Source organism: Panthera onca, chromosome D4, assembly GCF_046562875.1.
Source record: "Panthera onca isolate mPanOnc1 chromosome D4, mPanOnc1 haplotype 2, whole genome shotgun sequence".
Taxonomy (NCBI): Eukaryota; Metazoa; Chordata; class Mammalia; order Carnivora; family Felidae; genus Panthera; species Panthera onca.
The window spans coordinates 89,612,177-89,626,510 of NC_138351.1; the positions used below are offsets into that span (position 1 = coordinate 89,612,177).

Consider the following 14,334-nt stretch of genomic DNA (forward strand, 5'->3'; position numbering starts at 1 on the left):
GAGTCTCTCTCCATGGTGGGGACGCAAAAAGCCAGACCGCTTCTCCTGCCGTGTCCTTGTCCTCTCTGCCAGCAGCCTGGAAGCCGGGCACTTCGGACCTGACCCCCTGCCGCCCAGTGCAGGCCGCCCTGAGCTCGGCCTCATCCCTGACCCTCTAGCCCACCTGATTGTGTCTTTGTACGCAGCCTGGTCCAAGCCCCATCACCCCTCCCACCCCAACTCTGGGCCCGAAGCTCCAGCTTCTCTGCTCCCCAGCTCCTGTGTAACCCTCCCAAAGCCTGCCTTGCCGCGAGTGAAGTCCACTGACCGTGGCCGCCTGGCCTCCCCGGATCGTGCTCTGCTGACCTCTCGACCTCCCAGCTGCCCCTGCACCACTCCCTGTCCCCTTGTGCTGCCCCCTGAGGGTCCGGTTTGGGAAGACCAGTCGACGGGTCTCCATACCCTTGATCAAGCTTGACCTGCCTCGAGCTGCCGGCTCCTTCATCACAAGACCACCCCGCCCCCGCGCCCCGGGCCCCGGCCGCTCAGCACAGCCCCCTGTCCCCTGCCCCCTGCCCACAGCTTGCAATTGCAACGGCCACTCTGAGGAGTGTGTGTTCGACCGGGACCTCTTCCGCGGTACGGGCCACGGCGGCCGCTGCCTGCGCTGCCGGGACCACACGGCCGGGCCACACTGCGAGCGCTGCCAGGAGGACTTCTATCGCTGGAGCCCCCGGACGCCGTGCCAGCCCTGTGACTGCCACCCGGCAGGTGAGCGGGCCCCGCCGCCCAGCCCCCACTCCTCCCCCCGCCGCCCGGTTCGAGCCCCCACTGCCCCGAGCCCTTGCTCCCCCAGGTTCGCTACGTCTCCAGTGCGATGACTCAGGCACCTGTGCCTGCAAGGCCACCGTCACAGGCTGGAAGTGTGACCGCTGCCTGCCCGGGTTCCACTCACTCAGTGAGGGAGGCTGCCGGTGAGGGGGCCGGGGGAGCGGGTGTGCACGGCCCAGCAGGGCGCGGGGCGGTGGGCGGATTGGGACCGAGTGCCAGGAAGCAGGGGGAAGGGGATATGAGCTGTCCTTCCCTGCTCCCTTCCACGCCTCTGTCCTTCACTCCTTCACCTTCTTGACTCTGCAGCCAGTCCAGTCCCAGGCGAGGACTACAGGCACCCAGTCCCGGGAGAACGGGAGACAGGGTGTGGGTCCCACGAAGCCCCGCCAGTCTTGGGGGTCGAGGGCAGGCTTCCCGTGCGAGGCACTGAGTTCCAGTGTGAGACCTGAGAGGCGGGGGCGGGTGTGCCAGGCAGAAGAAAAGCATGTGCAAAGCCTCTGAGTGCGTGGTACAGGGCGGGAGGACGGTTCCGGGGGGGACCTCAGGAGGAGTGTGGACGGACGTGAAGCAGGAGTGGGATGAGGTTGGGGGCCGGGGCAGAGGCCGCAGGAGGAACAGCTGGGAAGCGTGGCAGCGTGCACGAAGGCTTGGCCACGGAGAGGGAGCGGCAGAGACCCGGACAGATCCCAGAGCCCCTCGGAAGGCAGACGTGGCAGGAGGTGGTCACCGGGGAGCAGGAGAGGAAGACAGGATGAAGGCTGGGTCCCCAGGCACCTAGGTGGAGGGAGGCCGTTCGCGACACGGGGAGCACAACGCGGTGGGAAGAGGCTGAGTCCGCACTGCTGGTGGGGTATCCGAGAGAGAGACAGGCAGGGGGCCACTGGGGTCTGGACCTTGGAAGAGGGGTCTAACACACTGACCACCACTTGACTGAGAAGCACCCACGACCGGAAAAATAAAGCTCTTACAAATTCAGAAGCACTTCAAAATGAACTTGGCTTTGGTTGAAACAGTCTCCTTATATATTTGAAAGGCGGTGGAAATGCATTGGGAGTCATATGGGGAGTATCGGATGCCTCACAAAATACTCAGCTGTTCTAGGCACAAATCTGGCCCTTAGGTGGGAGTTGCATGCTTCCCCCGTGTTTCTCTGGCCTCTGGACCTTTGCACATGCTCCTAGCCCAGAGCATTCTTCTCCCCACAACCCCTGCCTCTCACTGGCCTGTGTCTAGCAGACCCCCACACTTTCTTCAGTCCCCAACTGAGGTGCCCCTCCCCCTGGAAGGCTTTCCTCTACCTGTCCTCTTGTCCCCACCCCAAGCACCTCCTTGGTGCACCTGCAGCCTCTTGTACATCTTCTCCATAGAATGTGTCAGAGCACAGCACCTATCTATTTGCTTGTTCATCCTCACTGGGCTGTAGGCTCTATGAGCGCAGGAGCCATGTCTTGTCAGATAGTGGATGGATGGAAGAAGGAAGGAAGGAAGAATGGATTGAAGGATAGATTAAATGATGGATGGGAGGGAGGAAGGAAGGAAGGAAAGGAAGGATGGATACATACATTGATGGATGGATGGATAGATGGAAGGAAGGAAGGATGGATAGAAGGATAGATTAAAGGATGGAGGGGAGGGAGGGAGGGAGGGAGGGAGGGAGGAAGGAAGGATACACGGATGGATGGATAGATGGAAGGAAGGAATGATGGTTAGAAGGATAGATTAAAGGATGGATGGGAGGGAGGGAGGAAGGAAGGAAGAAAGGAAGGAAGGATACATACACTGGTGAATGGATGGATAGATGGATGGAAGGAAGGATGGATAAAAGGATAGATTAAAGGATGGATGGGAGGGAGGGAGGAAGGAAGGATACCCACATGGATGGATGGATAGATGGATGGAAGGAAGGATGGATGGATAGAAGGACAGATTAAAGGATGGGTGGGAGGGAGGGAGGAAGAAAGGAAGGATAGATACATACATGGATGGATGGATAGATGGATGGAAGGAAGGATAGATTAAAGGATGGATGGGAGGGATGGAGGAAGGAAGGAAAGATACACGGATGGATGGATAGATGGATGGAAGGAAGGAAGGAAGGATGGATAGATTAAAGGATGGATGGGAGGTGAGGGAGGGAGGAAGGAAGGAAAGATACGTACACTGATGGATAGATGGAAGGAAGGATGGATAGATTAAGGGATGGATGGGAGGTGAGGGAGGGAGGAAGGAAGGAAGGATACGTACACTGATGGATGGACAGATGGAAGGAAGGATGGATAGAAGGATAGATTAAAGGATGGATGGGAGGGAGGAAGGAAGGATACCCACATGGATGGATGGATGGATAGATGGATGGAAGGAAGGATGGATGGATAGAAGGACAGATTAAAGGATGGATGGGAGGGAGGGAGGAAGAAAGGAAGGATAGATACATACATGGATGGATGGATGGAAGGAAGGAAGGAAGGAAGGAAGGAAGGATGGATAGATTAAAGGATGGATGGGAGGTGAGGGAGGGAGGAAGGAAGGAAGGATACGTACACTGATGGATAGATGGAAGGAAGGATGGATAGAAGGATAGATTAAAGGATGGATGGGAGGGAGGAAGGAAGGAAAGATACACGGATGGAAGGAAGGAAGGAAGGATGGATAGATTAAAGGATGGATGGGAAGGAGGGAGGAAGGAAGGAAGATACACGGATGGATGGATAGATGGATGGAAGGAAGGAAGGAAGGATGGATAGATTAAGGGATGGATGGGAGGTGAGGGAGGGAGGAAGGAAGGAAGGATACGTACACTGATGGATGGATAGATGGAAGGAAGGATGGATAGAAGGATAGATTAAAGGATGGAAGGGAGGGAAGAAGGAAGGTTGCATGTGTAAGGGGCTAGGCCAACGGATAGAAGGCTGGAAAGATGAATGAACAGCTAGGTGGTTGGAAGAATGCACGGATGGATGAGAGGACGGGTAGGCAGATGGACCGCTCTCCAGGTGAGGGGACGGGTCACTTCTTCAGCAAGGTGGGAACAGTATAGCCAGGCGCAGGCTCTTGGGCGAGCCTGCCTCCTGGTCCTCTAGGGGATGGGGAGGGATGGGGAAATTCCAAGGAGGATGGGCTACTCTCACTCCGGACTCGCTCCCACCGTCCTGTCTCTTTGGCAGACCCTGCACCTGCGATCCTGCTGGCAGCCTGGGCACCTGTGACCCGCACAGTGGACGCTGCCCCTGCAAGGAGAACGTGGAAGGCAAGCAGTGTGACAGGTGGGCGAGCCGATCCGGTCATAAGCCTGCTGGGCTCGTGGTGGAGGAGCGGGGGGCGTGGTCCATACGGACCTGGGCATCCTCACCGCCCAGCAGCCTTCCTGGAGCGCCACGGGTCTGCCACCCTGGAAGTTCTCTAAAGCTTCTGACGCCGTCTATGCTTTGGCCCACTACCGCTGATGATTAAAGGCTGTGATAGCCGTTGTTTTTTTTTCACATCTTCAAATGAAAGAGCTGGAAAGCATAGGAGAGATGAACTAATCCAAGGATAGCAAATACCTTGGACTCGTACCATAGCCTTCCTGTCTCACACCCAGGGCGGGCATCACGAGTGGGGCACAGCAGTCTTTACCGTGAGCCCTACCGTAACCTCAGAATCCTCTCCGTCCTGCTCCAAGAGGCTCCTACCGATTGAGCTGAGATTCAAGCTTGTTTGCCATTTTCATCATCCCGTCATGGTACAAATGGAGTGTCTAAAGCTCAGTGAGCCGAAATTGCTTTTTCAGAGCCACACAGTTCTTAAACTTCCTCTCTAGTGTGTTTTGGGGGTCTTCAAGCCCTAAGCAATGGCAGATGAATGTCCCCTTCCTGGCTTCGGCCTGACCTCTGAAGCCCTTCGCAGCCAGCGCAGGGTCTGTCTGGGGCTCTGATTCTCTGGCCACAGGCCCTGTGTGTAAAGCACCTGACAGTATTATATTGTGGATTCGAGTCCTGTTAGCCTGTGCTGGGCCCCTGCTGGTTCAGGAAGAAGCTGGTGCCAACGCTGTGGCTGGCCCTGGCCTTGACTTGCCTTGGTCAGCCCCAGGCCGCCCCCCTCACCTTGCCCACATGTGGCCTGTGGGCCCTGGGGTGGAAGCTGGGCTATCTGCTGGGACTTCCTTCTCTGAGATCCCTCACGCAGGGAGGCAGAGTGGAGTCGGGGAACCAGACCCCACCGGGGTTCTCTGCCCCACTGCCTTGCACCTTGCGGATGAGGTGCCTCTGAGCCTCCCTTTGCCTGTTTGTCAAATGGGGCAGCTTGATGAGATGTGTTCCTCGGAGCTGGCTAGACATCCGGGGCCATCGACTGCTTCTTATGAATCTGATACCTCTGCCCTGGCCAGCTCAAACAGAGCCCCCAGGGTGCCAACTGGGAATCTGAAATATTTCTCCAGGGCTCCTTGGAGAAGCGGCTGATCTAGAGCTGGGGTAGGGAAAATGCAAGATGAGCCCAGAAGGCTCGTGTCTTGTAACAGAAAGCACGAAAGTGCTTAATTAAGAAAAAAAATGAAAACAAACAAAACTAAACCAGGGGACGCCTGGGTAGCTCAGTGGGTTAAGCATCCAATTCTTGATTTCAGCTCAGGACATGGTCTGATGGTTCATGGGATCAAGCCCTGTGCCAGACTCTGCCCTGAGAGCACAGAGCCTGCTTGGGATGCTCTCTCCCCACCCCACCCCCCTCTCTCTCTGCCCTTCCCCTGCTCTCATTTTCTGTCTCTCTCTCAAAAAAAAAAACAAAAACCTCTAAACCAGGATGGGAGCCTGTGTCAAAAGGACACGAGCACTGGGGCACCTGCGTGGCTCAGTCGGTTGAGCGTCCGACTTTGGCTCAGGTCGTGATCTTGCGGTTTTTGAGTTCGAGCCCCGTGTCGGGCTCTGTGCTGACAGCTCAGAGCCTGGAGCCTGCTTTCGATTCTGTGTCTCCTTCTCTCTCTGCACGCCCCCCCCCCCATGCTCTGTCTCTCTCTCTCAAAAAGAAGTAAAAACGTTAAAAAAAGATCACGAGTACCCACCTGAAAGATCCGTGCCAAAGCTGGAACGATTTGAACAACTAAATAAATAACGACAGTATTGGATTATAACCCCAAGAATAAAATAAATATCCACGAATCCACACCGATATACCCACAGATGAGGGAAAAAATAAATACACCGGGACAAAGGGACAAACCTTCCTTGCAAAAGAATTCCAAATAATAGATGTGGAAAGAGTGACGGAAATACAAAATCAGTTCAGATTTCACGGTAACGGTCGCTGTAGACGAGAGCCACCTAATTCAGCGGGCGGGATTTTAAGGAGAAACGGGACGTTTGCATAGCCCCAAATATCTCCCTCTCAAAATATTTGTGAATTACTGTGGTGGTTTCAGTCTGTGTGCACAATTCTTTAATACTCCGCCCTCCAGGGGATGGAGCTTAATTCCTCTGCTCTGCGCCGCGGGCTGGATTTAGTGACTTCCTTCTAACGGCGAGCGTGTGGCAGTTTTGGGGCGCGGGAGCGGGGCAGGCAGCACCTTGACCGGGTGGTGAAGGGTAACGTTACCGGTGATGTCACGTGGGCATCACTTACCCCAGTGCGATGTGATGGGAAGGACGCCTCCTCTCTGTTTCTTCCCCAAACCCATGGCCCCCAGTCTAATCGGGTTTCTAATCAGAGACACCCGAACGGAGGGGCATTCTACCAAGCATCTGTCCACTGCTCTTCAAAAGTGGCAAGGTGCTAAAAGACGAGAAATGCCGAGAAGCTGGCACAGACCAGAGGAGACGCCATGTCCCGGATCGGGTCCGGGGCAGAAAACCGACAGGAGTGGAAAAGGGGGCAGAAATCCTAATAAAGCCTGGAGTTCAGTAAACAGCATTCACTCATGTGAATTTCGTGGCCTGGTCACATGTACGCCGGCCATGTCAGAGGTTGACATTGGGGAAAGCCGGTGACAAGGCCACAGGAACGCGCTCTGCGTGATCTTTGCAACTCTTGGAAATCTGAAAAAAAAAAAAAAAAAATGTGTTTTTTAATTTTCCCCAGTGACTCCGACTCAGGTCAGTCTAGCTGGGATCCCCCGGACCTCCCTGACTCATTTGCTCCCCACCACCCCCCCCCACCCACCCCCGGCACGTCCTGCCTCCTTCCAGATGCCGTCCAGGGACGTTCAACCTGCAGCCCCATAACCCAGCCGGCTGCAGCAGCTGCTTCTGCTTTGGCCACTCCAAGGTGTGCTCGGCCGCTGCCCAGTTTCGGGAGCACCACATCCTCTCCGACCTCCGCCAGGGTAAGAAGTGCTCCCCGTGGTCCACAGCAACCTCCAAGAGGTCGGCTCTGCACCAAGGGCGGGGGGCAGGCTGTCCTGCTCTGGGGAGATCCTGCTGTGCTGTATGGGAAGGAGGGGGCGGCCTCCCCGAGGCCCCTCTGTGCCCCTCAGCGCTCCCCAGTACCTCCCGTACCCCTTGGCTCCTTCCCTCGCCCCTGCCTTTTACCCAGCGTCTAGCAGGGCTGGGAGCTGGGTAGGCGGCAGCCTTTCGATCCCGGGCGGGGATTTCCAATCAGTCTGCTGGGGATTCACACTCGGTCCCCTGGACTCTATTTATGCGCCCTTGACGTATGCCAGGCACTGTGCTGAGCTCTTTGCATGCGTGGAACCTATGGATTCCCTGGAAGGTAGGTCGGTACTCTCATTCCCATTTTACAGATGGGGCAGCCGAGGCCCGGAAAAGGTATGTCACAGAATTTAATTGTTGGCACCCGGGTTTGTCGGCTCCTGAGTTTTGGGCAGGCCTTCTGTCCGGGTGCAGAGTCCAGAGGTGCCGTGGTGCCCTGGGTCCCCAACTCCGGGAGGTACGTCTTTGGAGCAGGAGAGCAGTGGGGCTCGGCATTCAATCACGGCCGACGGGGACCCTTGCTTCACCCCACAGAGCCCCCCCCCCCGCCCCCAACCCCTGCAGCTCCCCCAGCTGGGCTAGAACCTCAAGCGCTGGCTCTGGGGTGCCCCAGACGCGGGGGCAGTGCGCCCTCTGCTGGAGGCTCACGCAGAACGCAGGACGGAGCCGGGCTCAGCGTGGGGCTGGCCTTGAGGTAGCTTGTCACGAGTCTAGGAGGTTAGCATCAGGCGGGACTCATTCTACAGATCCTACGAACACCACCATTTTGTGTTCTCACCTTGAGCCAGGCCCTGGGCTCCGCACAGGTGTCTCGGAGCCCTCACATGACCCTCAGGCCAGCAGTTCTCAGGCTTTTTTGGTCTCTGGAAAACGACCGAGGCCTTCAAAGTGCTTTTCTCTACGTGGGTCGTTTATATGGCTAAGTTCTGTCTTAGAAATGGAGACAGCAATTTTTAAATAACTATATATTAATTCACTTAGAAATGACCACAATAGGGGCACCTGGGTGGCTCAGTCGGTTGAGCATCAGACTTCGGCTCAGCTCATGATCTCAAGGTTCATGGGTTCAAGCCCCAGGTCGGGCTCTGTGCTGGCAGCTCAGAGCCTGGAGCCTGCTTCGGATTCTGCGTCTCCCTCTCTCTCTGCCCTTCCTTCACTTGCTCTCTCTCTCTCTCTCAAAAATAAATATTAAAAAAATTTTTTAATTAAAAGAAATTTTTAAGTATGTTAGCTAACTTGACAATAAATTATATTAAAAAAATTTAGAAACTGAGCAGAGTAAACGTATAACATAAAGTAATATCAGCCTGGGAAAAATAACTCTTTTTTAAAAAAACAAAAAGAGGGGAGTATATTTGCCGTATGGTTCTGCACATCCCTTTATGGCTGCATTAATAGAGGTCTGTTGTGATACCACATGACTTGCAGTTTCTGGAAAATTCCTCCATTTGCTGCTAAGACATGAAAGATGCAAATACCATCTTAGTGTTACTAAGAAGATAGTTCGACCTCATGGGCCCCCTGAAAGAGTCTCAGGGTCTCCCGGGGTGTTCAGACCAACTTTGAGAACTGTTGCTGGGCCACGAATACTTCATCGCCCTCGTTTTGCAGAGGAGGAACCAACTTCAGAGAGGTTAAGTAACTTGCCCAGGGTCACACAGCCAGTGAACCTAGCCTAGTGCCGAGGAGCCCCGGACCTCCTCTTTCTGACCTCTTTCTCTTCATCCCTCCCTCCTCGCCCCTTCGGTGCCCCAGGGGTTGGGCCTCCACCCCATTCCCCAGCTGCCCCCTTGAGGTCATTTGCTACGTGCCACGCTAGGCTTGGTGTAGTGCCGTCACCAGAGGGAGGGTGGACGGGACTGGGGACCGGAAGGTCTGGGCTCTCATCCTGGCTCGACCACTTCCTGACCGGGTGGCACCCCTTGGTGCAGTGGGGCTGATGGCACACGCACCTCGAAGGACAAGGGCGGTGAGGTCGTGGGTGAGGGAGTTCTCCGAAGACCTGAAGTTGAGGTCAAGTTCAGTACCGTTAGAGATGCTCCAGTGTCCCAGTGCCCCGTGCTGGGGTCTCCGGACCGTCTTCATTCTGTGTTCAGAACGCACCGAAGGGGCAAGGCAGGCCCGGAGGTCTGACTTGGCCCTAAACAGGGTCGGCACCCTGAGATTTCTCCCTTCTCCTGGGGCTACCTCCCACCCCGAGACCCCCACCCGGACTCTGGGATGGGGGTCTGAGCGGCCGGCTGTGGGCAGCATTTGCCAGCAGCAGCTGGCTCTCGCCACCCCCCACCCCCTGCCGGCCTGTCTCTACAACAGTCTCTCGTCCCCCCTGGGCCGGTTGACTCAGGCTGTGCTCAGGCCTCTAGGGGCCATCCGTGGGACCCCAGGAAGGGTGTGAGGTGGGAAGGTGTAGAGGCCCCCCTCCAGAGCCTCACGCGGGCGCGTGTGTTTGCTACCCAGGAGCCGAGGGCTGGCGGGCCGGAAGTGTGGGGGGCCCAGAGCATCCCGCGCAGTGGAGCCCAAGGGGGCTGCTCCTGAATCCAGAAGGCGAGGAGGAGCTCACGCTACCAGGTACCTGCCAGCCACAGGCAGGGGCAGGGCTGCCCCGTGTTCATTTCCTACTGTGACAAATTACCACCGGCCCGGTGGCTAAAAACAGCGCCAACTTATTCTCCAGTGTTCTGGAGGTCAGAAGTCTGAGCTAAAGTCTGAGCTAAAATCACGGCATCCACGGGGCTGTGCTCCCGGGACCCCAGGGGAGAGTCTGGTCCCTTGCCTTCTGCAGCTTCTGGAGGCCGCTCACATCCTTCGGCTTTTGGCCCCCCCACCCTCCATCTCCAGAAGCATCCGGTCTCCCTGTTGCAGCTTTTCTGCCCCCCTCTTCCATGTGTTAGGGACTTGGGGATTACACTGGGCTCGGGCGCCTGATCCAAGATAATCCCTCCCCTCGAAGGCCGGCTGATCAACAACCTTAATTCCATCTGCGGTCTTAATTGCCCCTTAAGTGCCATGACATGTCACATATTCACAGATTTCTTGGCTCGGGGCATGAGTACCTTTGGGGGCCATTTTGCGCCAACCACGTGCCCTGCGGGGTCTGCCAGAGCACCCCACCCCCACCCCGGCTTTCTGATCAAGGCCTTGCCACCAGTCTTCTTCCCAGAAATGCCTGTACCCTTCCCATCCGTCTCTCACCCTGCCAGGCCACTGAACGCTCTTCCCGAGGTCACGGGATTCCTGCAGAATGTAATTATTCCTGCAGAATCATTCTCGATTATTCTGAACCGCCCCTCACCAAATCGGGCAATTTTGGTTTCCTGGAAACTGTACCAGACCTAGAACCGGGATCCGGGTGTCCATTCTTAGTTGTCTTGTGGCCAGATTCCGGGTCCACTGGCTGCCCCAACCCAGTCGTGCCCTTGACCTCCCTCTCCAAGAAGGGCCGGAGAGATGGTGCCCAGATGTCTGAGCCGCTCCGTGGACATGGTGCCCGGCCAGGAAGCAGAAGTCACAGGGAGCCTGAGGCCCCGTCCTGGGGCAGGTGCCCCGAGCTCAGAGCCCCAAGAACACAAAACACCCGCTATTCCGCGGCTGCTTTGTTGACACATTGAAGAAAAAGTTATTCACTCAGGAAGCACTTGCTGGGTTCTGTGCCGAGTGCCAGGCACAGTGCAGGTGGACGGAGTCAACCATGTTATTTCACTTCTTGAAATAAAGTGAAATAAAGAAATTTTTATTTCACTTCTTTATTTCACGGTCTACCAACATGCTGTACCTCCGGCTGACTCCCAAGTGCAGAAGGACCGAAGGGAGACAGAGCCGGGCACGTCCCGATGTGCCCTCTCCTGCCGCGTGGCCGTTTCCCAGCCTAAGCAGGCAGAGGACCCAGAAAAACGGCACAAGTTCGAAAGCTGGGCCCTCCGTTATCTCTTAGGCTGCCGCCGCCTTCTTTCTGCTCCGAGCCTGTTGTGACTCCGGTGGAAAGCGTGGCCTCGGGGCCACGTGCAGCATGCTGGCCTTGTGACTTGCTCTGAGCCTCACGCTCAGCTCCCACGGGCGCGGGGCCGCCAGAGTCTGCTCGTGGGGTGTCGTCGCGAGCATGGCTTGTCAACGGGCGGCCGGGTGTCCCCCACTGTGCGTGCCGTGTGTGTGTGTGTGTGTGTGTGTGTGTGTGTGTGTGTGTGTTCGGTATCCGCCCTGCTCCCAGATCGACTCCGCCGTCCCCTCGGACTTTACTTATAAAGCCAGAGCTCAAGGCAATGACGGCAGAGCAGGATGCCGGCCGCGGGGCCCTGTGTTACTGCAAGGTCACAGGCGCGTGAAGCCGGCCTGCAGGGAAGGTGTGGGGAGGCCACCCTCGGCATCCGATATGCCGGGAGGCCTTCGATTTTCTCCTTCTGTCGTTTTTATCTTGTTTGAATGTTTAATTGTCAATAAAGTCAATATACCATAGACATTTGAAACCAAGGTAATTAAGTACAGACGTCAAAGCCTTCTTCTCTTGTCGTCAGAGAAATTCCTGGGAGACCAGCGGTTCAGCTACGGACAGCCCATCACACTGACCTTCTGGATCCCCCCCGGGGGCTCCCCACTCCCCGTGCGGCTGAGGCTGGAAGGGGCGGGCCTGGCCCTGACTCTACGACCCTCCAGCCTGGCGGGCCCCCGGGATGCTGGGCAGCCGGGCGAGGCCCAGCTCACGTTCCAGTAAGTGCCTTGCGGAGTCCTGGGAGGTGGGGTCGGGCATTCGGGGTGGTCCCTGAGGTCTGGGCACACTCGGATCCTCCTGTGGTCCGGGGCCTTCCCCGCTCTCCACCCCAAGCTGGGGGCTCCTTGGTACCACCTGCCCCCGGCCTCAGGTTCCGGTTTGTCCCCCACCCCTGGCAGGTTGCAGGAGACCTCTGAGGACGCGGCCCCTCCGCTGCCCCCCTTCCACTTCCAGCAGCTGCTCGCCAATCTGACGGCTCTGCGCATCCGGGCCGGCGGCCAGAGCACAAGCCCTTCCGGTCAGTAATGATGGAGACGGCCCTCCTCACCCGCCGGGCCCCGGGGCTCCCTCCTGCCTAGCAGACACTTAGCATCCCCGTTTTGCCACAGAGACGTCTGAAGGTCAGAGAAGTAGGACACTGGCTGAAGGTCGTGGAACTGGTAAGGACTGGGAGGGTGGGTGCTGAGGACAGAGGCAGGGGCTGAACGAGTGGTGGGGGGGGGGGGGGCGGGGGCTGAGGATGACCAGTTCTAAGAGACAGGTGTGTGGCCACGAAGCAGCCAAGAGCTGTGGGGCGTAGTCACTCCAGGGCAGCGTCTGCCATTATTGCCAGGAGGAGGGACCTTTGAGGGTCCTCTGTGGGCGCTGGTCTCAGGGACAGGCGCGGATCCCAGAGTTGGCTCCTCCTGCTGGTCATTGGTGGTATCGCACCTAAGTCACCCCGAGAGCGGATCTGGTTTCTAAACCTTCTCGGGGGAGCTGGGTCAGGACGCTGCTTCCAGAGAGATTTCTCACCACCTGTCACCCTGGCCACATGGTGATCATCCTTGCAAACTGTTCCTGGTTCCCCCCACTCTTCTTAAGGTACTTTCTTTTAATTTTTTTTTAAGTTTATTCATTTTTTGAGAGAGAGAATGTGAGCAGGGGAGGGGCAGAGAGAGAGAGAGAGAGAGAGCGATGGAATCCGAAGCAGGTTCCAGGCTCTGAGCTGTCAGCACAGAGCCCGACATGGGGCTTGAACTCATGAACCATGAGACCATGACCTGAGCTGAAGTCGGATGCTCAACCGACTGAGCCACCCAGGCGCCCCTAAATGTACTTTCTCCTTCTCTCCACTCCCCCATACCTGTATATGCCTAGACCAGGCATCCTCTGTGCCCCTTTTTAGAACAGGTATTTCAGGGGTGCCTGGGTGTCTCAGTAGGTTAAGTGTCCAATTTTTTTTTTTAACATTTATTTATTTTTGAGAGACAGAGCACGAGCAGGGGAGGAGCAGAAAGAGAGGGAGACACAGAATCCGAAGCAGGCTCCAGGCTTCGAGCTGTCAGCACAGAGCCCGACGCGGGGCTCGAACCCACGAACTGTGAGATCATGACCTGAGCCGAAGTCGGACGCTTCACCAACTGAGCCTCCCAGGCACCCCGAGCGTCCAACTCTTTATTTCGGTTCAGGTCGTGATCTCAAGGCTCATGGGTTCAAACCCTGTGTTGGGCTACATGCTGACAGTGTGGAGCCTGCTTGGGATTCTCCCTCTCTCTCTGCCCCTACCCTGCTCACTCTCTCTCTCTCTCTCAAAATAAATAAATAAAATTTAAAAAGAAAATCAAAACAGGTGCTTCACATACAACACCCGTTTACCATTTAGAGATGAAATTTAAATTTTTTTTTTTAACGTTTATTTATTTTTGGGACAGAGAGAGACAGAGCATGAATGGGGGAGGGGCAGAGAGAGAGGGAGACACAGAACCGGAAGCAGGCTCCAGGCTCTGAGCCATCAGCCCAGAGCCTGACGCGGGGCTCGAACTCACGGACTGCGAGATCGTGACCCGAGCCGAAGTCAGACGCATAACCGACTGAGCCACCCAGGCGCCCCTAGAGATGAAATTTATAGATATCATAACTTACACGGACACAATGTTTTCAAACCAGTGTAGTATCCTAGTTGTAACAGACGAGTAAATAAAAAGAAAGTAAACGACGTACAAAAACAGTCATTGAATTCCAGAGTGTCGGTGCTCAGCCGTGACCATACTGGAGAACATAATGAGGTAATCAGAGTTGCCCCCACTGTGGTGAATAACTGTGGGTTTCGGAGCAACTGAAGCTCAGAAGGCATTTGCAGAGGCAGCGAGCAGGGAAATTGTGACTAGTGCTGGCTTGGTCAATGTGGTTCTTCTAGAAGGTTGACTTAGCCTTGGCGTTTTCGTTGTTGCGTTACGGGAAAAACACGTTGGCAGAGTAACCGTCCATTTGTGGGTGAAGCTGTGAAACCAAGTTTCAGACATCCATCTGGATAGGACTGACCTTTGTTCCTTAAAACCCTTTGTGTGTGTCATGTTGAAGTCATCACTAAATGGGACTATTTGTCAGATCACTGTGAGCAGGGCAGTCACAGAGGGGGACCAGAGCACGGACGGGGTG

General features: G+C 56.1%; 1 protein-coding gene across 1 annotated transcript in view; it reads left to right on the forward strand.

Annotated features, from left to right (window-relative positions):
• Window positions 1-14,334, forward strand: part of LAMC3 (laminin subunit gamma 3) — a 58,408-nt gene that overhangs the window by 20,559 nt on the left and 23,515 nt on the right. Inside the window, exons 5-12 of the mRNA XM_078436352.2 lie at window positions 562-750; window positions 836-953; window positions 3,975-4,073; window positions 6,969-7,105; window positions 9,669-9,779; window positions 11,720-11,912; window positions 12,093-12,211; window positions 12,303-12,353. Coding sequence (XP_078292478.2) covers window positions 562-750; window positions 836-953; window positions 3,975-4,073; window positions 6,969-7,105; window positions 9,669-9,779; window positions 11,720-11,912; window positions 12,093-12,211; window positions 12,303-12,353 — 1,017 coding nt within the window. The remainder of the gene's footprint in view (window positions 1-561; window positions 751-835; window positions 954-3,974; window positions 4,074-6,968; window positions 7,106-9,668; window positions 9,780-11,719; window positions 11,913-12,092; window positions 12,212-12,302; window positions 12,354-14,334) is intronic.